Source organism: Phacochoerus africanus, chromosome 5 (genome assembly GCF_016906955.1).
Source record: "Phacochoerus africanus isolate WHEZ1 chromosome 5, ROS_Pafr_v1, whole genome shotgun sequence".
In the NCBI taxonomy this organism is placed as follows: domain Eukaryota; kingdom Metazoa; phylum Chordata; class Mammalia; order Artiodactyla; family Suidae; genus Phacochoerus; species Phacochoerus africanus.
The window spans coordinates 129579478-129607417 of record NC_062548.1 but is presented as its reverse complement, the minus strand read 5'-3'; the positions used below and the strand labels follow the sequence as shown (position 1 = coordinate 129607417).

The following is a 27940-nucleotide window of genomic DNA, read 5'->3' as shown; positions in this document are numbered from 1 at the left end:
TGCTGTGTATCCCTTCTATATGCAATAGCTTGCATCTGCTACCCCCAAGCTTGCAATCCAGCAACTTTCAACTACACATACCGTATCGTTAGCCATAGTCGTCATGCTGTCTATTTCATCCTCAGGAGGTACACCTGGAAATTTGTCCCTTTTGAGCCCCTACGCATATTTCACCCCACTCTGTCCCCTGCCCCTGTCAAGCACCGATCTAAAGCGAAACAAAGCTGAACTCATAAATGCAGGAACCAGGATGGTGGTTGCCAAGGCCTAATTTTTAAACCCTGGCCTTCTAAATTGCCTGATGCTGTGCATGCAAACGAGAGAACATCAGCCGAATTCTCCTCTCCCACAGTTCTGGAAGGCAGGGGGATCTTGAGCAGGATGCTGTCAGCTCTGCTTTTTAAACAGAATAAACCGTGTTTATGAGGATCCTTTTTGTTTGGCATCTGGGGTATTCTGGACACAGGGCTTTGCGCATGTTGCGACTAGAAGCTTTGTCGTGAAACTTCAGGGTATAAATGCCATGAGCTGCCGTTTGGGGAGTGCCAACTCCATGCCTGAGGCCGTTTCTCAGGCCCATCAGCCAAGTTCATATTCTTGGTGTGTACTCGGGGCCTCCTTTATCTGATTTATACTTATTTATTCATTTTTTTTAATGTTATTGAAATATAGTTGATGTGAAACATTGTGCTAATTTCTGCTGTTCCGCAAAGGGCTTCAGTTACCCATATACATATAGCCATTCTTTTTCAGATTCTTTTCCCATGTAGGTTATCACAGAATATTGAATAGGGGTCCCTGTGCTGTACAGCAGGTGCCCACTGACCGTCCATTCCGCATACAGTAGTGTGCACATGCTCAGGCCTCCTTTAAATATCTCGCATCAGTAAATGTCCTCAGGTGCCTTAGAACCCTTGTTTACATGTAAAATATTGTGTTATTTGTGTCTCTTTCCAAAAATATATGTCCACCTAAAAACCTTTCGAGGGGGCACTTGCTTGCTGAGGCCAACTCAGTATTTCGTAGTTGAAAAAATTAGGGTGGTATAAGTTGACTTGAGCTCTGCTCGGTGCAGATGAGCCACATTTGACTTAGTGGGCCATGTGGGTTCCCAGCCTTTGGGGAAGAAGCCCCTGCTAGAGTAGAACCTCCCCTCAGGCTGCACTACCTCCATGACTCAAGGAGAAAAATGACAGAACACGGAAGACACAGAAGCCAAAGCTCCACACTGCTTCCTGATGGCATTGGGTCACGAGTGCCTCTTTCCTCCTCCTGAAGCTATGAGCCATGTGAAATGCAAGCCCTGGAGTCATTGCTCTTGAATATGTTGAGAAACTATGAGTGCGGCAAATACAGTCTATGTACCAGCTGACAGCACCTGCAGTGACATTGGTTGCTCATCCCCACGTTCAACTCACGGTCACCAAGTGGCCACAGCGTACCGGGCTCTAAAGAGCAAGAAGAATAAGCTGGAGGCTGCTCTTGGGGAGCTCCCAGACAGGCAAGGCAATGTGACAAGTGCTAGCATTAAGATATGAACAAGGCGTTAGGGACATGCCGACTTAGAAATGATTGTGCCTATAGGAGCCAGGCCACACATCAGAAGGCAGATGGGGGATGAGTAGGAATCGGCTAGCTGGACAAAGAGGGGCAGCATGCTTCCGGGTGGAAGGAACATGTCGGCTGTGTGGCCTTGGGAAAATTACGCAAGCTTTCTGAAACTCAGCTTCTCCAATGAAAACCAGGATGTCAGTAGCCACAAAGTTAAGAGAAGAATGACGGGTAGACCTGGTACAACCCCAGGCACAGAGTCAGTGTGCGTTATTACTCCACACGAATCTATGAATCACTCAAGCGATCACACCTTTGTCGTCTTTGGATGGTCCTGGTGAGGAACCAATGCCGGGCATGGCACGCGGGAGATACTCAGTGAGTGCCCAGACTTGACGAATCCCATCCTTGCCGGCTTCTCTGCTCTGAACTCCAACCACCTCAAGTTCATCCACAGCCCCTGGTGTAGACGGCCCCCTCAGGGGACTCTCGACCCCATTGAGTAACCGCCCCAGACCCTCAGTGACGTCATTCGTTTATAGGCCGTAGTCATGGCAGTGACAATGGTCACTTCATTAAAAGCTGACTATGCATCTGTTTCTGTGCTGAGTGCTTGAAATTCATTCAGTCCTCATCATAATGATATATTCTTATCGTTTTACAGATGAGAAATTTGAAGCCCAGCAAAGCTAAGTGACTAGATCAAGTCACAGAGATAATGTGCGATGGGGCTGGAATTTGCATGCAAGCCAGTCGGATTCTAGAATCTATATTTTAGCCACCCTATCTAAAGCTACTCAAATGACTAATTCATGTAGCCAAGGCTGATGTGTCCTTTCTGGTTGGCTGGGTGTCTGTTGGTTTTGGTGAGTGGCTGTACTAAAACTGTTTCTTGGCTATTTTGAGTCATCTCCCTGGTATACCAAAGTCTTGATGTTATCACGGCCGCCTCCACTGAATTCCACCTTCCGGGCTGTGGGTCCAGGATGCCAGGTGTTCTAAGGGTACCCAAGGTTTGCTATATTCAGGTTTGGTAAGACAGAGAAATGACCGTCATGAAGGAAGAAGCTTGTAATTCTCACAAATCCCTAGAAACAGGAGGCAGACACTCCAGGCAGGGCCACACGAGAAAGCACCAGGGTCAGGAAGCGGGGGGTGGGGGGGGGTGGGGGAGGGAGGACACATGGGAAGAGTCATTGCTATGGTTTCTGGGGGCAGGGGATGGGCAGGCAGGGTCAGCAGGCTTCTGATTGGCTTGTGTGAATGACTGTGGCAGGCTGTGGGGGACAGGGGCTGCCCCCAGCTGCCCGGGCTCTCTTCCTGGGGTGCTGGGACAGGTGGCCCAGAGTGTGAGCACTTGATCAGGCGGTTGTTGAGTTAAGGGCCCTGGATTTGCTGGTTTGCAGTATGAAGGGCATGCCCCTCCCCCTCGGCATCAGCAATCTGGGCTCTGAAGGAGAAACCAGTCATGAAAAGCTGGATTTCAACGGGGTCACTGGTCAGCGTTTTTATTCTTAAGAAGACAAACAAGTAAATACAGCTGCTTTTGCTTTTGAATCGCAGGAAGACTAGGTGTTCCATGGCTCAGAAATGGCACTGGGAGTTCCCGTCAGGGCTCAGTGGTTAACGAATCCGACTAGGAACCATGAGGTTGTGGGTTCGATCCCTGGCCTCATTTAGTGGGTTAAGGATCCGGTGTTGCCGTGAGCTGTGGTGTAGGTCACAGATGTGGCTCAGATCTGGCATGGCTATGGCTGTTGCGTAGGCCGGCAGCTTCAGCTCTGATTAGACCCCTCGCCTGGGCGCCTCCTTATGCCACAGGTGCGGCCCTGGAAAAGACAAAAAAGAAAAAAAAGCAAAAAAAAAAGAAAAAAGAAATGGCACTGATTTCTCTCCTTGGCTACGGGGGAGGGCAGTCTCTCTAGTGTCAGAAACGCTCTAGATAGTAAAGCATTAAACACAGGAAACAGAAAGACCTGGTGGAAAGTCCAGGGATGCTTGAGACAGACAAACCTTGGCTGACTTGGAACCGGCTGGAGAAGGAGGACATCCCACTTGGTGTGTCCCCAGGGCTGTCTCTGCGATGAGACCTGTATGGAGAGTGTTAGCAGAGCAGGCTGGGCTCCCCCATGGCACAAACATCCTTTTGCATTGATCTTCCCTGCCCCCTCTGCCTCCCTCCCAGCCGCCCATGGCTCCTTCCACTGGCCTCCCCTTTCAGACTTGAATTTCTTAAAACTCCCACTTTATGGAGATCGCGGAGATGGGAGGTGTGGACTGACCCCCAGGGCCGGAGACCACACCTGTTATTTCTGCATCAGAATTTCTCCCAAAGGGAGTTACCTGACCCACAGGTACCACCCTCTGCTCAGTGGGAAAGGGGGTTCCAGATTACATGGTTTGGGGAAAGGCTTGCTTATTGGAGATTGACAGGGTACAAGAAGGTAGTAAGAGCAGTGAGAAGTTATGCAGGAAAATGAATCCCCACCCCACCCCCATGACTGTACTGGCAGCATACGGAAGTTCCCAGACCAGGGATCGAATCTGAGCTGCTGCCGTTGGATTCCTAATCCACTGCTCCACATCGGGAACTCCAGGAAAGTAAATTTTTATCTGTTTTATCTAGTGCCTCCAAATGTGTCTGCTCCACCGTGGAACTGCTTTTTGCATACAGCCACTGCCATCCCATGAGAAATCCTTGGGAACGGCTGCCCTGGCCTGTGGGGAAGAGCGGGGATGGCTTGGCTCTGAGCTGCCTACTCATGGTCTTGGACCGACCAAGGTGGGCTTCAGGTGACCCAGGAGCCAGAGTAACTGCCCTGAGAACCCTGGGCTCTCCCCTTGGCCTGCTCCTCTTTGGATTCCCAGCTCCTGGCCTTGCCCAGGGCAGTGTACCAGGCCTTGCTCCTCTCTGGATTCTCAGCTCCTGGCACAGTGCCTGGCAAATAGTGGGTGCTCAGTGATTGCCTCTATTGAATGAATTCCCCCTTAGAATCTGCTAATTAGAAGCTTTGTTCTTGTTTTCCAATCAAACCTTATCCTTGTATAGACACACACACACACACACACACACACACACACACACGTGTGGCCATGGTCTGTGTGGGCTCTTCTCCAGATTAGGCAAGTAGGTTCGTGAGCCCTGGGATTGGATTTCACGCGGGAGAGTTGTCCTCATCATTTTGCCATAAACACACACACACACCGCTGCACAGAAAAAAGAAGGCACACACATCGAAGACACAGAAGCCCAAACCGTGTCGACACAAGCAAACACACAGACCCACGTGCAAAAATAAGCACACTGTCCCTCCACATGAAACAGATGCTCAGATGTAACTTTATACACAAACACACAGAGAAATACAATCCGGACCCCCTCCTGGCAACACACATTGTCCTTTCTGGCTATTTATTCCTCCAAAGCAAACTGCTTCAAAACATAACGCTGCAGCAAAGATCTTGTTGCATCTCAGGGTTCCCTGGGTCCGGACTTGGGCAGGACTTGGCCGGGTGAGCCTTCGGCTCTTCATGTGTGAGATGACTCAGTGGCCGTTGGACAGGCTGGTCTGGAAGGACCACGATGGCTTCCCTCACGTGGCTGGTGGCTTGGTGGGGTGGCTGGAGGGCCGGGCTCAGCCGGGACTGTTGCCAGCAGTGCCTACAGGGCCTCTCAGACGAGACACCTCAGGGTGGTCACACTTCTCACGCTGCAACCCGCGTGTGCCACAAAGAGTGTGGCAAAACGTGCAGGGGATGCTGGGAGGTTTCTTAAGAAATCAGGAGTGAAGCGTGTCACTTCTCTGGCATGTCGCTGAGCAAGCAGTCCCTTAGGCTTGCTCAGAGTTGAGGGGAGGGCTGACAGACGTCACCTGTCAGTGGTAGGAACAGCAAAGAAATCGAGGGCGTCCGTAATCTCACACATGCACCACCCCCCCCCCCCGCGCCGCACACACAGCCTGCCCTGCAAAGCAGATCACTGGGTTGCATCCGGGCCTGAAACAGTGGCGACTGTGGCGGGTGTGCCCCCGGGCAGAGCTCGCAGGTGCTACCCCCTGCCCCCACCCCCCCGCCCCCACTGCCTGTCCTCCCTGGAGTCACTTCTTTCAGGGGAGAGACTTCCTTCCCAGAAGTTACGTCTCAGGTAATTGCAGGAACCAACAACCACCGTCAGCTTCCTTGAAGAAAAGTGATCGGGCCTCCATGGCCCGCTTCCCATACATTTGCCTGAGATGCAGAGGGGGTGATGTGGTGGCTTAGAAATCGGGCGACCCTGGCGTGCTCTCTGTGTGACCTTGGCCAAGTTCCTTGACCTTCTGAGCTCCAGGGTCCTCACTGTATATTGAAAAGTCATGCTTTTATCTTTCCATTCAACACCTCTTTATTGACTGTCTTCCAGGGGATACAATGTGAGAACAACAGGCCTGTCGTGACAGCTGTCATTAGCTGAATGGCAAACAAAGGGAACTTTGCCCACTGGGCCACGTGCTCTCAGAGGGTGCAGTCATGAGGCGATCACTGTCAAGGAAGCCAGGGACCACTTCCCGGAGGCGACACTTGGCTGTGGTCTGGGGAATCAGCAGCAGCTAACCAGCTGACATGCGTCTTTGGCAGAGGAAACAGCACATGCAAAGGCCCTGTGGCTGGATGGAATAAATTGAGTAGGAGGGGATGACAGGCCAGCGTGGCTGGTCAGAGAGACCCCAGGGTGCAGGTGGGAGATGAGACGGGACAGGTGGGTGGAACCTTTGTTCACTAAGTGTTTAAAAATTGCAAACATTTTATATATTGACTCGAATGTCTTTACTTGTGGAGGTGAATTGACCAGATCGTGTTTCAAAAAGATGCCCTTGGCTTCAGCACAGCAAAAGGAAACGTGGGTGACCCCATTAGGAGGCTGTGCCAGACAGAACCGTGCCCCCCAAAGATGTCCCCGTCTGATCCTCGGAACGTGTGACTGTGTTAATTACTTGGCAAAAAAGAATTCAGGCTGCAGGTGGAATTAAAATTACTCATCACTGACCTTAAAATAGAGAGATTATCCTGGATTATCTGGGTGGGCCTGATGTTATCCCGTGAACTCAGAGAATGGGTCAGAGAGATGAGACATCAGGCACGCAGCTGGCCCCAGCGAGCTTTGAGGATGAAGAGCTGTGCACGTCATTTGTAATTGAAGACACTGAATTTCCAAGACTTGAAGTGACCCCCCTGCGACCAAGTGTGATTAAATATTGTAACCAGGGCTTAGAGCTGCTTCTCTTGATGACAGCTTTTTTTCTCATTTCTACACTCTTCTGAGGAATCCAGGGGACCGAGGTGAGACTCTGACTGTGTCAAATTCCAGCCCCACCTCTAGCGTCTTCCCCTTCATCCTGTCTCCTCCCAACCAGGGCAAAGCCCTGCGCTTACCCTCTTCCCTGATTTCAAGGGTGCTGGGTCACAGAAGGAAGGGATCTTGGCCTTGGAATCGTGCTGAGGAGGGCACATGCGTTTAGGCTTATAAGACCTTTGGCGATAAAAAGCCTTTAGGAATCACCTAGTGCACTTCGGTCCTTTGGTAGATGGAAAAACTGAAAACCAGAGAAGGGAAGTATCTTATCCAAGTCCTCTTCCAAGTTAGTAAGAGAGTCAGGACTAAAGCCTGGATTGTCTCATCCCCAGACCAAGCCTCCTTTGGCATCCCGGGCCGTTCCTACCTGCTCCTTGAATCCTCCCTCAGTTGGCATTTGGATGAATTGTCCCATTTCAGCAGGCTGTGTAAACGGACCGAAGTGTCTGTGAGTCTGTTTCTGTTTTGTAGATAGGTTCATCTGTGCCATATTTTAGATTCCACATACAAGTGATATCATATCATATCACCTTTTTCTTTGTGACTTGTTTCACTTAGTATGATAATCTCTGGTTGCATCCATGTTGCTGCAAATGGCATGGTTTCGTTCTTTTTTACGGCTGAGTCGTATTCCATTGTGTATATGCACCACCTCTTCTTTATCCACTCATCTGTTGATGGACATTTAGGTTGCTTCCATGTCCTGGCTATTGTTGAATAGTCCTGCTATGAACACAGGGGTGTGTGTATCTTTTTGTTTCATAGTTTTGTCCACATACATACCCAGGAGCGGAATTGCTGGATCCTATGGTACTTCTACATTTAGTTTTCTGAGGAACTCCTTTATTGTTTTCCATAGGCTTGTACCCGTTTACATCCCCATCAGTGTAAATTGGCTCCCTTTTTTCCCCACCCTCTCCTGCATTTGTTATTTGCAGACTTATTAATAATGGCCATTGTGAGTGGTGTGAGGTGGTACCTCTTTGTAGCGTTTACTTGCATTTCTCTCATAATTAGCGATGTTGGCATCTTTTCGTGGGGGCGGTCATCTTCTTGCTGCGTCCTTAGAGGGGAGAGAGCACGCGAGCTCTTCTTTTGTGGGCACTAAATCCCATGAGAAGAGCTCCACCCTCATGGCGTTACGTCTCCCCAAAGGCCCCACTTCCCATAGCATCACATCAAATGTTAGGGCTTCAAATACCAATTTTGAGGGGTATTTAATTTAATTTAAATTAAATGAGGAAAGAAAGGAAAAAAGAACTAGACGCAGAAAACAGAGCGGAGAAGGAGGCTAACACAAAGATGCATTTCCTAGCATCCAGCTTGTTTATAAGACGGACAGCGGAAATGAGGCTCTGGCCACAGGGCTGAGCAGTTACACACTTCAGGGTAGAAGTAAGAGGCAAGCAAACCAGCCGTTGAGAAGGTGCTCACCCAGCCTTGACACTGACTCTTTCCCATCGTGAGCACGACCCAGGACTAGCAGCTCACATGTGTGCATCCTTACATTGTGTTGTCTCCTTTCATTCTTTTGTCAGCTCTGGGACGATTTTAGTGTTCCCTTCTCTTTATAGACCAGAAGACGGAGGCTTAGAAAGGTGAAATTCCTCGCTAAAGGCCACCCAGCTCTTAGTGGGAGAATGGGCGTTCAAACCCAAGTTCATTTTTGGCTTCCCCCACAGCTGCTAACTGCTTGGTGCCCAGGGTCTAAAGACTGGGTTTCCAGCCTAAATTTGTGTTAGAATTTTGCATGACAACAAACAGCCATGGGGTGGGATGAGATTATTTTCCTTTTTGGCTTTGGGAGGAATTACTGTGGAACTACCTGGCTTGCCCCCTTTGGGTGTTCTTGTGTTGATATTTAATCTCTGAAATCACACCCAGCTCTTCGTGGATCAGAGTCATGGCTCCCATGGCAGCAAAAAAATATATTTGGTATTTGACTTGAAACGTCCTTGTTCCTCTGGATCAAATCCAAGCATTGTGAATTCAAACTGTGGCCAGCCTTGCTAGCCTACCTCGTGAGTGTAAAATCAGTGCAACTATTGTACCCGGCGAGGGCTGGCGGGGGTGTGACTCTGTTTGCGCCCCATGAGGAATTTGAGTTGGATGGTCTGGGACATGTGTATCCGAGTGGCATGCTTTTTTTTTTGGCAGCAGGCTGCACTGTTTCAGAGGAGCTGAAATGGAGGTAGCAACTGAAGTATTCCAAGAAGTATTTGAAATGCACTGATGAGTTGAAACCAGGACTGAGTTAATTACTAACATTAAGCAATTTATCGGTGAGGAAACCCATTGCCTTGCACCGCTGTCCCATCCAGGATCCAGAACGTGGGTAGAATCCCTTGATTCACACCTGCCTCCTTCCCCAGGGTCTGTCTTATAGGCAAATCTACGCTTTGCTAGAATAGCCTTTAAATTGGCTTGTCCAACATGCAGATGTTTGAGCGATGCTGTGGACGCGGGTCTGACGGTCCCACCCCCGCCCCTCAGCACCTCCCCCTTGGTACAGTAGTTGCTCCCCAGCATGTTCTCTGAAGCCAGGGTTCTGCAGCCGAGACTGGGGGTGCCAGCTCCCTTCCCTGAAATGACCACAGCGTTCCCCTTCCATTTACATACGGGCTTCTGCAAAAGATCTCGTTTAAGGAGGAATCTAAAAATTCTTTACCCGTGTCTTCTGGCTGCAGAGCATCCCAGGCCCCGGTGTCACTTACACCCAATGGAATTCTTGTCTAGTTTCAGGCGCCCCTCGCTGTTCCCCAAACACATGTGGCCATGCCTTTATTTCTCTGAACGCGCCCGCTCCTCTGCTGGGAATGGACTCACTCCCTCCCCCCTTCTCCAAAAGCGCCATTGACTCTTCAGAAGCAGCTCAGATGGCAGGTTCTGTGGATGGCACAGGACCCGCCTTACATTTCCTGCAGGCAAACTGCTGCCTCCCCCTCTCCCTTGCTCCCGCTGGACCCTGGGCGCATCTCGATGCTGGCCCTGCCACGAAAACCTTTTCTGTGCATCTTTTGGCCCTCCCCACCCCCCACCAGATCTTCCGAGACTCAAGGACAATTTACATTTCACCCATCTCTGTGTTCCCACCACCTAGTGAAGTACTTGGACCCTGAGAGAAAATCAATAAATCTTTTTTTTTTTTTTTTTATCTTTTTAGGGCTACACCTGCAGCATATGGAGGTCCCCAGGCTAGGGGTCCAATCGGAGCTACAGCTGCCGGCCTACGCCACAGCTACAGCAACGCAGGATCCGAGCCGCATCTGCGACCTATACCACAGCTCATGGCAACGCCAGATCCTTAACCCACGGAGCCAGGCCAGGGATCGAACCTGTGTCCTCATGGATACTAGACAGATTTGTTAACTGCTGAGTCATGACAAGAACTCCCTTAAATCTTGAGGTAAAGCAACGCTGGTAATGATCAGCCAATCAACTCTGGGGGCGGGAAAAGCTTGTTGCAGTAGATGAGAAGCAGGTAGGGTAGTAGGAGTGAGGGGCTTCAGAAGGGCTGTGGCTTCCGGGCTGCCTTAGTTGAACTCAGAGCATGGGTATTTTTGAGTAGAATTTAATTTAAAGCCCATGAAAATGCAGCACAGCCCTTAGGCTGCAAGCTCTACCTGGGGCCCCTGTGGGAAAGGCAGACTGTGCAGGTCCTACCTGCTTGGGTAATTCCACGCCCAGTGTTTTTTATTTTTAATGAGAGTATAGTTGATTTACAGCGTTGTGCCAATTTCTGCTGTACAGCATCGTGTCCTGAGTCACAGTGACGATCTTAGCAGCTCAGACGTGACCTGGGCTTTGCCCTTTCACCTGAATGGACTCAGCTAATGCTCATAACACACCTGTCCCTTCTGGGGTTGTCGTTATGTCCATTTTATAGCTAAGACAATTAGGCCTGTGGGAGTTCCCCTTGTGGCTCAGCAGTAATGAGCTGAATTAGTATCCATGATGACTTACTTGGGTTCAATCCCTGGCCTCGCTCTGTGGGTTAAGGATCTGGTGTTGCCGTGAGCTGTGGTGTAAGTGGAAGATATGGCTTGGATCCTGTGTGGCTGTGGCTGTGGTGTAGACCGGCAGCCATAGCTCTGATTTGACCCCTGGCCTGGGAACCTCCATATGCTGTGGGTGTGGCCCTAAAAAGCAAAAGAAAGAAAGGAAGGAAGGCCCGCATAGTCACCTCGCTAAGATATAGGAGAGGCAGAGCCTGAAGCGTGCCTTTGGACTCCCAGTTGCATTATTTTGTCCCTATTGCTTTATCTTGTGGTTTCCCCAGCAGGTGACATGTGCTCTGGGACGAAGAGATGAGGGGAGAGAGAGATTTAAGACATCACCACTGTCCCTTCTTACCGAGACCCCACGTTCTAGTTTCATGTGCTCCAAACACCCTCCCCACATCCTTCTCATTTAATTTCCTTTTTTACTGAGATATGATTCACTCATGACAAAGCTCACTCCATGAAAGCGTAGTTCCGTGCTTTTGAGGGTATTCAGAAGGTGGTGGCTTTGCCACCACCATCGAATTCCAGAACGTTTCCATTCATGAATGTGCAATGTTTTTGTTTTGCAGATTCCAATCATGCGAGACCCTGGATGGATTCGAAACGTGTGGTCGTCCAACATTAACGTGAGTGGAATTGCTCCGAACGCCCTGATGGTGCTTTGACGTTTCAGGATGAGGGAACATCCCCTTTGACACACGGGCGCGATGCCTTGGGTCCACGTGGTCCCCGACCCAGAACTCTGCCACTGGACGGCAGCTTTCACCCGTGGCTTGTGGCCCTTCCTAAAGGTCTGAGGAGCCCCAGCTGGAGCTCAGAACCTTTGGGCTGGCTCCTGATCTCGTCTCAGGCATAGATCTGATTCTGTTACCCTCCCGACTGGCATTCAGTGGTACATTGGTGCCAACAGGAAAATGTTCATATCAAGTTCATGATGTTTGTTTGTCCTTGACGGGCGCTCCTATGTAATTAATAAAAGCCCTGGCAGGGGGCCCCAAACCCCTCAAAGCCCTCTGCACGTTCTGCCTCTTCTTCCTGCATCCAGTGGCCCCTTTGTCCTCCAGTCTTCCGGTCACTGCCTTGTGCCTGGTCCCCAGGCCTCAGCCAGGCCCTTCAGGTTGTCTCTGTGACTCAGTGCTTTGTTCTATGATACTTTGGGGTGTCCCTAGACCGAGGGCCAGCACCCCCTCTCATGTCTATTCCAGCTTCCAGAAGCTGTTCGGGAATCTGGCTCACTGAGCCTCTGTAAGTCTGGGGGGATATTTTGCTGAAGGACCCTTGGCTGTGGTCCCCCTGCGTCCGAGTTCCTTTCTCACAGTGCATCCGTCTCGCCCTCGCCTTGCCCTGGACGAGACCTTAAGCTTCAGCATCTTCATACAGATCCCTCTCTACCCAGAGATCTTGTACCTGAGGTCCTTTCCTGTGGAGGAGAGACTTGAAGGAATCCATTTAGCAGTGGCAAGGCTCAGGAAAAGCGTTTTGGAATAATCCCAGGAGGAAGTGATAAGCCCGAACGTGTCTTTGTCACGACTGTGGCCTGTGCTCAGCTTTGTGCATGTCGAATAAAAGTGAACACTTGGTCTCCCTGTCAAAGAGCTCAGGCTGGGGACGGACTGTGGGCCCAGAGGATTTTCGGAGGACCCAGGAGGCCTCGAGCCAGGACGAGAGAGTCTCCCTCGAGATGAATCCAGGGGCTCTAGTTCAATGGATGAAGAAGGCCTGGTCCCAGGGATGCTGGGAGGAGCAGGAGTTCTATTTCTCAGTGGATTGACAGGGACGGGGCCCAATCAGAGGCCAGGGATCCTGAGCAGGCCAGCCAGTTAGTGGCAAGTGAGTCTGGAGTGAAGGGAGCCGTCCTCCATGGAGGGGAGGGGCAGGGAGTCCAGTAAGTGAGCGGCTCTGCCGGGGGGAAGGAGTGCGGCTGGTGATCGGGAGGTGTCCGAGGCTGCTGTCCATGGCCAGGTCCCATTCTCCAGATGGGGGGCCAGAGCCCACAGCCACCAGGTATTCAGGCCCAGCCTCCGACCTAAGGTGCGGGGCATTGGATATGGTGTATAAGAGGGGCTGGAGTTCCCGCTGTGGCTCAGCAGGTTCTGAACCTGACTAGTCTCCATGAGGATGCAAGTTCGATCCTTGGCTTTGCTCAGGGGGTTAAGGATCCGGCGTTGCCATGAGCTGTGGTGTGGGTCGCAGACACCACTTGGATCCCACTTTGCTGTGGCTGTGGTGTAGGCCGGCAGCTGCAGATCTGATTGGACCCCTAGCCTGGGAACCTCCATATGCCGAGGGTGTGCAGGGGTGGCCCTGAAAAGCAAAAGAGAGAGAGAGAGAGGCTGGGAAGGAGAGGCAGTCAGCAGGGCCTCTACCCCCAGGCCCGCTGGGGGCCCCCACTGGACAGGAACCAAGTGAAATGTCAAGTGAGAAGTTTCTGCTTCAAGGGCAAAATGACGCAAAATCTTTACCATCTCAGCAGGGGCACTGGATTAGGACTCGAGTTCTGGTCACGGCTCTGCCACGCAGGGCCTGTGTGACACTGGGCAGGTTCTCCGACTCCTCTGCGCTTGGGTTCCTTGAGGGTACGTTAGCAGGTCATCGACAGACGGTAGGCACTGGGGGCGCTTGCTCTTTCCCGCAAGGCAGGCGGGAGAAGAGATGACAGTTTATAGCGCAGCGTGGGTGGTCGGGGAGGTTAGAAGCAGTTCAGAAAAAAAGCTTCCAAGAGAAAGTGAGTCTTTTTATACAGAGTCGTGAAAGAGGCCTGAGTTGGCCAGGCAGGGGTTGAGAACTGGATCGTGTGATTGGACGAGGGGGGCGTGGGGGAGGGCCATGGGGGAGGAGCAAGCGGGGTGCCAGTGATGGGGAGGGGGCTGGCTTGCTTTCCTGATGGCCTTGGACTTTACCCTACAAGTCACGGTAATGGACGGGGGGTTGGCATGGCCGGGCCTTAAGCAGGCCATGCCATGTCAGATCTGCTCATTCATGGGTATCACGGGGTGAGGCTGGGGGCAGGGAGACCCACGAATTGTTCATTGTTAGCCTGGCTGAGTGTGATGGGCTTGTGGCCCATCCAAATGGAAGTGTCCAGAAGGTAGCTGAATGCGTGATCTGGAGCCCAGGGGCAGGTCTGGCCTGGAAGTCGGGAACCATGGGTCAATCCTAGATCAAGGTCACTGAGGTCTCCCTGGGGGACAGAATTGCCCAGGGACTGTGGACAGCACGGGGAAGTGGGTGAGACCATGTAGGCAGGTTTCCTGGCGGAACTTCTACTGTCACAGCTTTCGGTTATTTTTAGATTGTTATCTTTCGAGGGTAGGTTCGTAAATCCCAAAAAAGGATGGACTGGGAATTTGGTGTTAGTAGATGCAAATTATTCCACTTAGAAGAGATAAGCAGTTCCCATCCTGGCTCAGCAGAAACGAACCTGACTAGCATCCATGAGGACGTAGGTTCAATCCCTGGCCTTGCTCAGTGGGTTAAGGATCCGGTGTTGCCTTGAGCTGTGGTGGAGGTCGCAGATGCAGCTCGGATCCTATGTTGCTGTGACTGTGGTGTAAGCCGGCAGCTGTAGCTCCGATTGGACCCCTAGCCTGGGAACCTCCATACGCTGCAGGTGTAGCCCTAAAAAGACAAAAGACTAAAAGAAGAGAAAATGGATAAGTAATGAGACCCTACTGTACAGCTCCAGTCTCTTGGGATAGACCATGATGGAAGATAATATGAGATAATACGTATATATTCATATGATTGCATCATTTTGCTGTACAGCCGAAATTGGCACAACATTGTAAATCAACTATACTTTAAAGACACAGAAATAAAGTGGAAAAAAATGCAAAAACATTCCAAAAATGCTTAGTGATGAGAAAACCCCAAATGAAGGAGACATACAACAGTGCAGAGTAGGACTCAACATCTTTGTCTCTGTCCCCTAGTTACAGTGCAAATACAGGGGCTGGGTGCCCAGGGCACAGTGATGAGTGTGGGGTGGTTAGTCTTTTGCTTGAAGGGCTCACCAGCCAGTAGAGGAGAGAGAGGCATGTGACATGACGCAGTGACAAAGCTTTGAGAACTGTGCCCTGATGGAGGTCCATGGGGCTCCCTGGTCCAGAGAAGCCAGTGTTGAATTCTTCATGGACCCGAGGAATGTCTGAAGGAAGGCTCCCCTGGACCAGCTCTCAATTTGAAGAAGCTGGCTGTGAAATTCAGAACCCCCCAGATACACACCAGCACACCTCCCATCTCCATTCCCCGCCTCCCCGCCAATACACACATACACACACGCTGAGGTTCATTCAAGGCCAAAGGCCGTAAATTCTGGAGGAAGAGTTGAGCAATGAAATGTTCACCCAAACTGCGTAATCATCTAATTCAGACGAGGGACCAGGGTACAGTTTGTCACATGAAGCCTCCCTCTTGGCCAAGATGTGCTTTGATGGCCCTGTTTGTAACAAAAGCAACAATTCCTAGAATTCTAGATTATCCTGGCACAGTTACGTGCAACGTTGTTTTGCTTATTCCTTTTCTGTCTTTAGGTTTGAAAAGGGATTTTAAAAATGTCTTCCTGGACAGAGAAGTACAGAGGGGAAGTGACTGGTTAGGTTGAAATTAATTTTTGAAAATTTTTATCAAAATGCTTCATGTGCCTTGTTGTTTCTAGAAAATCAGCTTGGAAATGCCAGCTCATAACTAAAGCCCCAGTTCCCATTCCTACCCCACCCAACTAGTTATATATCTCCTTCACTTATCATCCTATGGACTTACTGGTAGAGAAGAATCCAGCTGGTTTTCAAGCATCATATGCAAATACATTCTCCTTTATTATACTCTGCCTTTTACATATAATCTCACCATTTGAGTTTGCTCTGTATTCAGACTCTGCCTTTCTTAGATCTGGAGATTTTCTTGGGAGGACGTGTGTTTTTCCTGGAGGTTATGTTCGCCTTTCTTTTTCCTCGTTAGGAGGAAAAATATATGTGTCTCATTCCTTGCCTGTCCTTACTGCCCTGCCCTCCGCCCCCAACATAATGTTCTTCAGGTTTCCTTTGGTCTTTCACTTGGAAATGATCACCTTCTTTCTTCTGAAACCCATTACCTTGTTTTAATTGGACTCTATGTGCCTTATGTGGATGACCATGGTTTTTCACAGAGCACTTTAGTTTTCTTATTCATTTGACAAACCTTATATGGAACTGGCTTACTCTCAGAATCCTTTTAAACAGAGTGCTCGTGTCCCTTCTCTCCTCTTGGGGGCAGAAGCCTGAAGCCTGGTTCTCCTTCTCTGTTTCACCAAACCTGGAGATTTCCTGGAACCCGTCATCCTCTTTAGGGGGCAGGAGGTGGGGGCGGCAGCTAACTCAGTCTGGCACCACAGAATCCAAGCCCCACCTGCCCATCTCTGCGTAGACCACTGGTCCTCTTCGGACTGCTGGGGGGAGGGGGGAATGCAGCGAGGCTGAGCCCAGAATTCTCCAACTGGTTATGCAAAAGATACAGCAGTTCATTCTGGGAGGGGGAGAGAAAAAGGGGGAGAGGTGATGCAGTGGGTGAGGGCTGGGAGGAGCAGTTAGGGATCAGAGTTCAACTTGCTGCCTCCCGTCCAGAACCCTCCACAGTCTGGGGGTCCAGTCAGGAGCTCCCAGATCATCTCTGCACAGGTCTTTTTGAAACCCACCCACTTTCATCCTTCAGACCCTTTGGAACCTACAGGCAAATATGGTCCTGTCCTTGCATTATGCGTCCACTTCCCCATCTCCCAGTCCCTCCACTGGCTTTTATTTTGCAGGCTAAGCTGCTTTGCTTCTTATACTTGGTGGGTGGTTTGGCCTCGCCTTTCACACTGGGTCACTCTCTGCAGACAGCTGTGGGCCGTCGTACGGCTCTTGGGCACAAAGGCCAGCACCGAATGTGGTTTTGTGAGTGTAGTGTGACCTGCAGAGAAAACCAGGAAAGATGACCTCCTTTGTTTCAGGCCAGCAGTCTTCTGTCTGTGCAGCCCCATAGCTCATGGTTGAGGAATTGCAAAGCTTCAGGCTCTTCTCCTGAGGCTGGCGTCTTGTAGCAGTGAACATGCTGGCTTCATGTCTCAGCAGAATACTGTACACTTTAAAGATGAGAATCATGGAGTTTCCACTGTGGCTCAGCGGAAACGAATTTGACTAGTATCCACGAGAATGCAGGTTCGATCCCTGGCCTCTCTCAGTGGGTTAAGGATCTGGCATTGCCCTGAGCTGTGGTGTAGGTCACAGATGCAGCTAGGATCTGGGGTTACTGTGGCTGTGGCTGGCAACTACAGCTCCAATTTGACCCCTAGCCTGGGAACCTCCATATGTCATGGGTGTGGCCCTAAAAAGACAAAAAAAAAAAAAGATTAGAATCACAATTGAAGAAGCAAGTTCATATTTTTTCGCCTCCAAATATTGGTAAGGATGGGTTGGAATGATCTGGAGAAACTACGGAAGAGCCTCTCATTTGGTTGGAATGATTTGTAGATATTTCCCATACTGCTGCCTCCAATGGCATCCTCTTCTACAGGACAGAATGTGCTGGATTTGCACATGACTTACTGAAAGGTGCTGAGTTGCACAGTGACAAGTTACCAAGGCAATCTACAAGTCTCATGCAGTTACCAGAACCTACTGCCCAGCCTTTTAACAGGAGAATATTCTTTTTAGGGCTCTACAGTAACCACAAATCTAGCCAAGCTCCCATGAGCTAGAGATGAAAGAAAAAATTCTCTTCCTTGTAAGGACTGGCCTTACACATTTGAGTTTTCCCTCAAGATTCAGAATCACCATCCAAAGAAGATGTGGGTAGGGAGCTCCCCTTGTGGTACAGTGGTAACGAGCCTGACTAGTATCCATGAGGATGCAAGTTTGATCCCTGACCTCACTCAGTGGGTTAAGGATCCAGCATTGCCATGAGCTGTCGTGTAGGTCAAAGATTCCGCTCAGATCCTGCGTTGCTGTGGCTGTGGTGTAGGCCAGCAGCTGTAGCTCCCGATTGGACCCCTAGCCTGGGAACCTCCATATGCTGCGGGTGCGGCCCTAAAAAGACGAAAAAAAAACAAAAAACGAAAAACAAAAACCCGACCAACCAAACAAACCAAACCAAACCAAAAAAACAAAGAAGATGTGGGAATGGGTGAGTAGGCCGTGTACATCTGGAAGACCAACTCTGGCCCTAACTCTGGATTTTCCTAAAGCATGAGAAGGCCCATGGCTTGTGACCCTCTATGTCTAAGTTCTGCCTTCTACTCTTGTTATAGCATTTGGTGGCAGGCTTCCTGGTCTTGCCTAAGGAAATTACTTGTGAGAAAACCACCCCCCTCTAATCTTAAGCATCTGTGTAGAGACTGGGCAGAAAGGGGCACAAGAGGAGTTCCCGTCGTGGCTCAGTGGTTAACGAATCCGACTAGGAACCATGAGGTTTCGGGTTCGATTCCCGGCCTTGCTCAGTGGGTTAAGGATCTGGCCTTGCCGTGAGCTGTGGTTAAGGATCTGGCCTTGGTGTGAGCTGTGGTGTAGGTCGCAGACGCGGTCGGATCCCGCATTGCTGTGGCTCTGGCGTAGACCGGTGGCTACAGCTCTGATTAGACCCCTAGCCTGGGAACCTCCATATGCCGTGGGAGTGGCCCTAGAAAAAGTAAAAAGGCAAAAAAAGGGGGGGGGGCACAAGATGGTCCTTGATATTGAGCTAAAAGTTTGGGTTCACAGGGTCACGCCTGAGCAAAGCCCTCTGATGCTTGTGTAGCAGGGGTGTCCTATTTCCCTTCTGACTGTATAATAACTTTCTATTTCATCACCATTTAAAAACTATTTTTAACTGATTGGACAATAATTCAACAAGTGGTCCTGTAATGATGCATCGTTTTGGTCTATGACTTAGGCATTTCAAAGGGTTCCTAAATAGCTTAAATGTCTTGGAATTGATGCTTTTTCTGTCCTCATGTCTATTACAGAAATCTCTTAATAGTATATTTAGCAGATAACACCAGCTTTCCATGCTCTGTGAAAAATGGGTAAGATGGTTTTCTCCCTCGGTGTTTTCTCACTTCGTTGGCACACAGCTTTCTGAAGGACAAGTCCCTTCTAAGTAGTAGCTTTGTGTGAACTCAGAAATCAAGGAGGCAGAATCCTGTTGCAGGAAGGGATGCGGAGATGCTCCAGGCTTCTGCCCAGCCCCAGGGTGGATCAGGTTCTGTTCTGGGTCCAGGGCTGGTGTCCACCCAGCTCCACGCAGCAGCCTTGTGCAGCCCCCTCTGCCTCTTATCCGTCTCCCCTCCTCTAAGCACCACCTGGTGCTGATGTCATAACCACGGTGGGGTCATCACAATCCTGACACCCAACAATGAGCTCTTCCCAGAGTCTTTGCAAAGGGCGCGGAGGGCAAGGACGATGGAGAAGGAGGGACAATGGGAGGGGAGGAGGCAGCCTGAGGGGCCACATCAGGAGGAAAGAGGGAGAAGGGCAAGACTGGGGCTGGGGAGCCAGCCATGCGCGTCCTAACAACAGCCAGGAGGCGGGGGCCCAGCCCGCTGGGGACAAGGACACCAGGAGAGCGAGAGGAAAGTCAGCCAGGAGGCCAAGGTTCCCAGGAGCAGGGACCTCCACGTGAAGCTGATGGATGTTGAACGGGGTCGTGCCCACATGGCCTCCAAATGGGGAAGACGAGGCTTCCTGCCGGCAGCGAAGGTAAAAGGGCGGAAGGAGGGCGGAGCCTAAGGAGGTGTGTGTCCCCATGTGACCTGGCAAAATGCCCCCCCAACCCCCCACCCCCCACCACCAATGGCTTCTCGCGCAATGAACTCACTGAAGAAGAGAATCAGTGGCTGAAATGTGGGGACACTAGAACCCCATCACACGACTCTTGGGGGCCCAGTTCTACCTTCTGTTAATTGGTTGGCTCCGGGCTGCTGAACAGGTCTCCTCGTCTGCTGGGTGTAATCTACCGCCTTCTCCTGGAGTGCTGTTCAGAATGAGAAACCATGGTGCATGGTTGCAAAATTCGAATTTACACAAATATGTCTTCCCGTATTTTATCTCATCCACACGGGAAATGCAAAGGAAAAGCCCTTTCAATGTACTTTCTGGCCTGTGATGCTGAGGGTATTTTCAGGGAGTTCTTCATGATGGCACCTTGCCGGAACCTCCAGAGTCTAATTCCTGTTAGAAGGACAGGGTAGTAGGGACAGGAACTGCGATTCCCACCCAGGACCCAAGCAAGCCCAGGGCACCTCCGTGAAGTAGCTGACCCTCAGCTTTGCTCCCCAGCCCCTCCCGCTCCCCCCTTCCCTGTGTCCATCCCACCTTGTCTGTGACACCCAGAGCAATCAGTCGTGAAAGGTCACCAGTGTCGCTGGGCTTTTAAGGTGGTGGGCTTTTTCTGTTCTGTCATGTGTCTGAGTTGGAGTAGGGAGGTGGCCAGCGACTTCTCAAAACAGCCAGCATGTGTGGACAGAGCCCCCCCTCCCTGGGCACTGGGGCACCTGGTCAGGAAAGATGCCAACACATTTCCCGAAAGCATGTTCTCTCCCTGGGTCTCTTGCCCTTTCTTTAATGGATGATTGTGAAAACAAATGAAAAATGTGATTTTTGACACCCAAGAAGGACCTACGTTCCAAGGTCAGGCTTGCATTGTTCAGCTTGGCGTCCAGACCATCACACCTGCAGAGATGGAGCCTGGAGCCCCAGTGGAGATTAGAGGAGTTACGGCTGGAGCTCTGCCTTTTCATGGACTCGAACACTGATCACTTGGGAGTTCCCCTGTGCTGCAGCAGGTTAAGAATCCAACTGCCGTGGCTTGGGTTCAATCCCTGGCCCTGCGCAGTGGGTTAAAGGATCTGGCATTGCCACAGTTGCAGCATAGGTCAAAGTTGTGGCTTGGATTCAGTCCCTGGCCTGGGAACTTCCATATGACAAGGGTGTGGCCATTAAAAAAAAATCTGACTAGTATCCTTGAGAATTGGGGTTGGATCCCTGTCCTGCTCAGTGGGTTAAGGATCCGGCATTGCTGTGAGCTGTGGTGTAAGCTGCAGACGTGGCTCAGATCCCAAGTTGCTGTGGCCATGGCCTTAGGCTGGCAGCTGTAGCCCTGATTTGACCCCTAGCCTGGGAGCTTCCATATGCCACGGGTGTGGCCCTAAAAAACAAAAAACAAACAAGCAAACAAAAAGACTGGGCTCTAAATAGAACTGACAAACAAATTAGGATAAAGGAAAGGAAATAGGAATCTGTATTTTTTTTTTGGCCCTGTCTGCAGCATGCGGAAGCTCCTGGGCCGGGGATTAAACCAGAGCCACAGCAGCAACAATGCTGAAATCTCAAGCCCCAGGCCACCAGGGAACTCCTGGAATCTGTACTTGAAACTCTACCCCAACTAGCTTTACGTACTACCGTTTAAAATCCAGGAGCTCTGTGAGGATGGAGATATTTTTGATTCACTGTTGTTTGCTTGGCTCTTAGCTCAGTGTCTGCTGCTTATCAGGTGTTACTTTAGACAGGCTGGTTCCTGCGCTGGTTGGTTGGCTGGTGGAGAGAATCCATTCAAACTCAACCAGCAGTAACTGGCCATAAGCCACAACCCAGCCACATGTTAATGACATTTGGTTGATAAGTATGTTCCTTCGCTATTTCTGGTGAAACTCAGAGGTGGCTTAGCCTCACTAGGATGGCCTGGTGAGTTGCTGCTTTAAACTGAAGGCCCTGGAGAACAATTAAAAGCTTAAAGCAAGGAGGAAAATGTTATAAAACCTCCATTTTATGCAAATGAATCTGGCCAGGGTGGGCAGGTCATATAGGTTGGTGGGACAGCAGAAGACAGTGGAGATGGACGGCTTCTGCCATGGTCTAGGTATCCAGCTATAGAGTCAAGTGACCTAAGACATTGGTTGTCATGGAGAATGATTCGCCACATTAACCACTCAACAAACCCATGGGGACCTTTGCTCATTGATAACCTGGACAGTGGATTCCAGACAGTTCTACATTTACCTGCACCCCTGCCTCCCACCCCCACCAAAGTATTTCTTTCTTTAGTTATCTAAATGGATTCGTGGGTTTTTTAAATATTTTGGGTTGTAATCCAATAATATTGTTTTGTTGGAAAAGTGGTAACTCTGGCTGTTGGGAGGTCTTCCCGGTTAGCTCCTGTGTTCTTTCAACATACTTTCCCCTCTTTTTTCTTTTTCTTTTTTCTTTCTTATCTTTTGGGACTTCCTTCCTTTCTGGTATCACAGCATCCTATAGGCCTACCTTGCATCTTCTCTTCTCTGGCTCTGGAGTCAGTTCTCTAATTAATCGCAGGTCCCTTTGTTAGAAAATGGTATTTAGAAACCAAGACCTGGGTGGATGTGTGTGCTCATCTCCTGGGGTGTCATTGCTTCTAGTCCCCCTCATGGAGAGAGTTAAAATAAATGTGTGTAATAAGCCATGTGTAGACACAGCTACATCTATCTGCCTCTCTCTCTCTCTCTCTCTCCATCCATCCAATAACAAATATGAGTTCATATCTAACTTCAATACAGACCACAAGGTACAGTCTAGTGTTTCCTGCACTTATTATTATTTGTGACTTCTTTCTCCAACAGCAAGACACTTTGCTCCAAATTACCTACAATCTATTTTCTTCTATCTCAACCCTAGTGCTCAAAAGAGTTTCAGAATTGCTATCCTGTGAGAAACAGTTTACAACTGGGGTACAGTGTTTATATCCCATTCTTTCAGTCTTTAGCCTTAGTATCCAGTTGAAACACTTTTAGCCAAAGCTGGTCCCTTCCTTTCTTCTCCATCCTCTCCAGCGTGGTTGTATGATTCATTTGTAAGACACGTGGATTCACAGCCTGCATCCATCTTTACTCCCACATCCTGTTTGGTTTTTAAAATGTACGTATAGCAGTATCTTTATATTGTTCAGGTCTATGAGTTTTGACCAATGCATTTAATGACATATCCACCATCACGGTTTTGTGTCTTTATATTTAATGTAGACAATATTTAGCTAGGTCTTGATTTTTTACTGATTCTGACACTCTTAACTGGTATAGTTAATGAGATTTTTGCTGTGGCTGGATTTAAATCCCCAGTTCTACTAGGTATTTTCTATTTTGCCATATTTTCTTTGTTTTTTTCTTCTCTTTTTCTGCCTTCGATTATGTTAATTGACTATTTCTTGGATTCCATTCTTTTTATTGACTTATTGTTTGTAACTTTTTTTAGTGATTTCTCAAATATTTACAATTTATATCTTTAATTAGACTTGACTTTAAAAGAATATTATAGGAGTTCCTGTCATGGCACAGCAAAAATGAATCCGACTAGGAACCATGTGGTTGCGGGTTCCATCCCTGGTCTCGCGTGGCTGTGAGCTGTGGTGTAGGCCAGCAGCAACAGCTGCGATTGGACCCCTAGCCTGGCAACCTCCATATGGTTGTCTGGAAAAGGACAAAAGACAAATAAATAAATAATAAAATAATACTATAAAATATAGGGAAATAACTTTATGACAGTCCATCCCAAGTCGTCCCTCCCATCCTTTGTGGTTCTACTTTCACATATGCTATTGACACACAAAGCATTGTTATTATTTTTGCTTTAGATCAGGGACTAATAAACTATGCCATGCGGGCTACAACACCTATTTTTATAAATAAAGTGGGGGGTTTTTTTGGTCTTTTTAGGGCAGCACACATGGCATATGGAAATTCCCAGGCTAGGGGCCAATGGGAGTTGTATCCCACAGCCTACGCCACAGCCACAGCCACAGCAATGCAGGATCTGAGCCACATCTATGACATACACTGCAGCTCACAGCTGTACCCAATCCTTTAACCCACTGAGAGAGGCTAGGAATCAAACCTGCATCCTCATGGACACAAGTCAGTTTCGTTACCGCTGAGCCATAATGGGAACTCCTATAAATAAAGTTTTATTGGACAAGGTCATGCCAATTTATTTATATAGTGTCCAAGGCTGCTTTTGTGCTCCAATGGCAGAGTTTAGTTACAACGGAGACCACGTGATTCACAAAGTCTGCAATATTTACTGGCTCTCGCATAGTTTCTGAGGAGAAGTCTGCTGTAATTCTTGTCTTGTTTCTCTGTGTAATTTTCTCGGTCTGCCTTTGAGACTTTCTCTTTGCTTTCTCAGTAGTTCAAATATAATATGCCTATGTGCATGCATGTTTGTGTGTGTGTTGGGGGTGTATGAGTGTATGTGTGTGAGTGTGCGTAAGTGCGTGTGTGTGTGTGTGTGTGTGTGTGTGTGTGTGTGTGTGTGTGTGTGAGACAGAGAGAGAGAGAGATAGAGTTTACTCTGCCTGGTTGCTTGGTGTTCTTGGAGATTCTTAGATCTGTGGTTTGGTGTTTTTCACTAATTTTGGAAAATTCTAGGCCATTATTTCTTTAAATATTTCTTCTGCCCAGCTACCTCACTCTCTCCTGGGATTTGCTACATGAATGCTAGATTGTTTGATATTGACCCACAGCTCTTAGATGTCCGTTTCTCTTTTCTTCCTCCCTCCCTCTTTTTTCTCTTTACCTTTCTATGTGAGTGGTTCCTAATCACCTTACCTCAGCCTCCTTGACTGTTTGCTCACTATGTTGAGCCTGCTGGTAGTCTTCATCTTCTTTACCATAATTTTCATTTCTAGAATTTTCCTTGGATTTTTTTTTTTTCTTTTTAAGGTTGCACTTGCAGCGTATGGAAGTTCCCAGGCTAGGGGTCAAATCAGAGCTGCAGATGCTGGCCTACACCACAGCCGCAGCACTGCGAGATCCGAGCTGCATCTGTGACCTGCACCACAGCTGGCCACAATGCCAGCTCCTTAACCCACTGAGCAAGGCCAGGGATCGAACCTGCATCCTCACTGACACTCTGTGGCTTCTTAACCTACTGAGTCACAATGGGAACTCCTTTCCTTGGATTCTTATCGTTTCCATCTCTCCAGTGAAATTACTCATTTAAGGTTCCATATTGAGTAGTTTATGCATTACAGACTTTAGCCTATTAACCAGTTTTTAAAAATGCATGTCAGGAGTTCCCACTGTGGCTCAGCAGAAACGAATCAGACTAGTATCCATGAGGACCCAGGTTCAATTCCTGGCCTGGCTTGGGGGTTAAAGATCTGACTTTGCCGTGAGCTGTGGTGTAGGTCGCAGACAAGGCTTGGATCTGGTGTTGCTGTGGCTGTGATATAGGCCAGTGCCTACAGCTCCGATTCAACCCCTAGCCTGGGAACCTCCATATGCTGCAGGTGTGCAAGTGTGGCCCTGAAAAGCAAAAAAAAAAAAAAAAAAAAACAGGGAGAGAGAGAGAAGCTGTGAAGGAAAAGTAATCCACTGGGTTTCTACCACCAGGCCTTGTGGTAGAAGAAAAAAAAAATGCATGTCAGGTAGTTCTACCATCTGTGTCACCCCTCAGTCTGTTCCTTATTGCCATCTCTTGGAAGCATGTATCTTACCTTTCATTTGCCTCCTAATTTTTGCTCGAAAGCTGGACATCTTGGTAAAACTGTAGAAACTTAAACAACTTGTTTCTGTCTCTAGAAATGGACCCACTTTTCTTCCTGGACAATCCTTAGTGTGGGGGTGCGAGTTAACCTGGGTAGAAGTTGGGCTGGGTTCGAGGTTGGTTATCGTATAGTTAACCCTCAGTGCACCAGACTCTTCAAATTCCTGCTGGAAGACCTTGCGTTGTGGGGTCCGGGTAGTTCTGCCTGAGAAATATCCACCTGACTCTCAGCTTTAGGGCTTCCTTTCACACTGGACCTCCGGGAGTGTCCCTTTGCTCATGTTTTCCTCTCCCTGCTGTTCCCGTTACCCTGCTCTTATTCCCGCTGGCTTGCGGTGTCAGGTGGGAAGGGGAAAAATTCTCTGTTGTTTTGACTGAGCCTCCGTGGAGGCAGGTTCTTTCCCATCCTTGGGTTTCTGAAGTCTGGCTGCCTGAGTTCTCTCCCTGGGCAGCAGGGCTAATAACCACAGTTTTTAAGTAGTAATGAGTGTCTAGGATATTTCTCAATATCTGCAACAACTTTGATGTGGTGTGAAAATATTTGTGATTATTTGTTGTTTGTGGTGTATGGATACTATTGTGGTTCTTTTTCTTTCTTTCTTTTCTTCCTTCCTTCCTTCCTTCCTTCCTTCCTTCCTTCCTTCCTTCCTTCCTTCCTTCCTTCCTTTCTTTCTTTCTTTCTTTCTTTCTTTCTTTCTTTCTTTCTTTCTTTCTTTCTTTCTTTCTTTCTTTCTTTCTTTCTTTCTTTCACTTTTCAGGGCTGCACCTGAAGTTCCCAGGCTAGGGGTTGAATTAGAGGGGCAGGTGCTGATCTACACCACAGCCACAGCGACGCCAGATCCAAGCCGTGTCTGCGACCTGCACTTCAGCTCACAGCAACACTGGATCCTTAACCCACTGAGCGAGACCAGGGATTGAACCTGCGTGCTCATGGATACTCGTTGGGTTCGTTACTGCTGAGCCACAGCAGGAACTCCTGAATTTTTTTCTTAATTTGTGTTGACCATCACACCAGAAAGGAGCAGTTAAGCCACAGCTTTGTACTTCTCATAAGACGGAAGGGCCAAGGGGTGGAGAAAGAGGCCCGAGGTTACCAAGGCAGTGAGTGGTCCATGGACACCAAAGGAGACAGATGTCGCCACTCCGTCCTCTGTGATGCTCCTTGTAGGTGCGTGTGGTTTGACTCGTGTGCGATGTGAATGTTTTGCTTCGGGTTAAAGGAAAATTGAATGCAGCTCTCCTAAGCACAAAGGGACCTGTGCCCTAACCCGGGGAATGGACGGTAACTCCCCTGAGTGGTTAATCCCCTTCCTGGGCTAACTTAATCTAGCCCAGCGATGCATCGGTCCTTCAACACACCTTCTGAGACCTCCCTGGGGGCCCAGGACACACCAGACACTGTGGAAGAGAAAGGACAGATAGGAGTTCCTTCTTGCATTCACACTGGGGAGTCGCCCCCCCGCCACTGGAGCCACGGGGCACCGAGCTCCCCACTCCCTGCCCTTCAGGTCCTTCAGCCCAAAGCGCCTCCTCCCACATGCTCTTCCTCTGCAGGGCGTCTTCCCCATCCTGAAGGCCAAACCAGACACCACGTGCATTATCAGCCTCCTAGGGGTTCCTAATAAATAATAATAGTGATAGTAATTTTCATTTCTGTTAGAAAACTCACCAGAGTGAAGCAGACAGGGCACTCAGTACTGGAGGTCATTTACTCCCTCAAACGCCCCTAGGAAATGGATGTTTCATCCCAGTTCGGTAGAAAAGGAGACTGACGGTCGAGGAGGTCAAATGGCCCTTCCCCTAGATCCCATGGCTAGCAAGAGGTGGAGCTGAGTTCAGAGCCCTGCTTGGAGCCACTCTCCCTGGCGTCTCCCATCAGGGCTGACGCTGTCTGCTCCCCAACAGCACCTTGCTCCTCTCCCCCGCCCCCTGCCCCGCCCCCACTCACTGACATCAGGTCTTGGGTATTTGACAAGCCGTCTGCTACAGCATCGTGGACCACTGTGTCTGGGGTCCGCTGGATGATGCGGAGGGGAGGCGAGCAGCACTGGGAAGCCCTGGACCAGGGATGGACAAGGCAAGGGAGTCGTTCCCACCGTGTTCGTGACCCAGGACTTCATCCTGTAGCTTGAGAAAGAGGCCGGGGTGAATACGATTTCTCTCTGAAAGTTTTGGAGTTAGGGGAGCCGAGGTAGGTGGTCCTGCGAAGGAAAGAGCAACATGGGGAGCCGTGTGCGGCCAGATGGGTCCTAGAGGAGACCCTGGGAGGGCGCAGAGGAAGCGGCTGCGGAGGGAAGAGGGCGGAGCCAACAAGTGCAAAGAGAGTGATGGAGAGAGACGAGCTACAGGTTAAGGCCATTTCTGAATCCGTGGCTCCTGTCAATGTCTCATGCTCTGTGCGCGCACACATACACACACACACACACTCACACACTTTACTTGAGTCGGCTCACGTGGGTTCTGTTATATGGACATTTAGAAAAATTAGAAACTATATGTTGCTCCTGGGCATGGGGGCTGCTGGGACAGATGAGGGTGGGCTTTGAGAGAGA

At 49.4% G+C, this 27940-nt stretch overlaps 1 protein-coding gene across 2 annotated transcripts in view; it reads left to right on the top strand.

The window, feature by feature from the left end:
• LPIN1 (lipin 1) overlaps positions 1 to 27940 on the top strand; it is a 135186-nt gene that overhangs the window by 19619 nt on the left and 87627 nt on the right. For both annotated transcript variants that reach the window (XM_047782622.1, XM_047782623.1), the window contains exon 2: positions 11454 to 11510. In XM_047782622.1, the coding sequence (XP_047638578.1) occupies positions 11454 to 11510 (57 nt within the window). The remainder of the gene's footprint in view (positions 1 to 11453; positions 11511 to 27940) is intronic.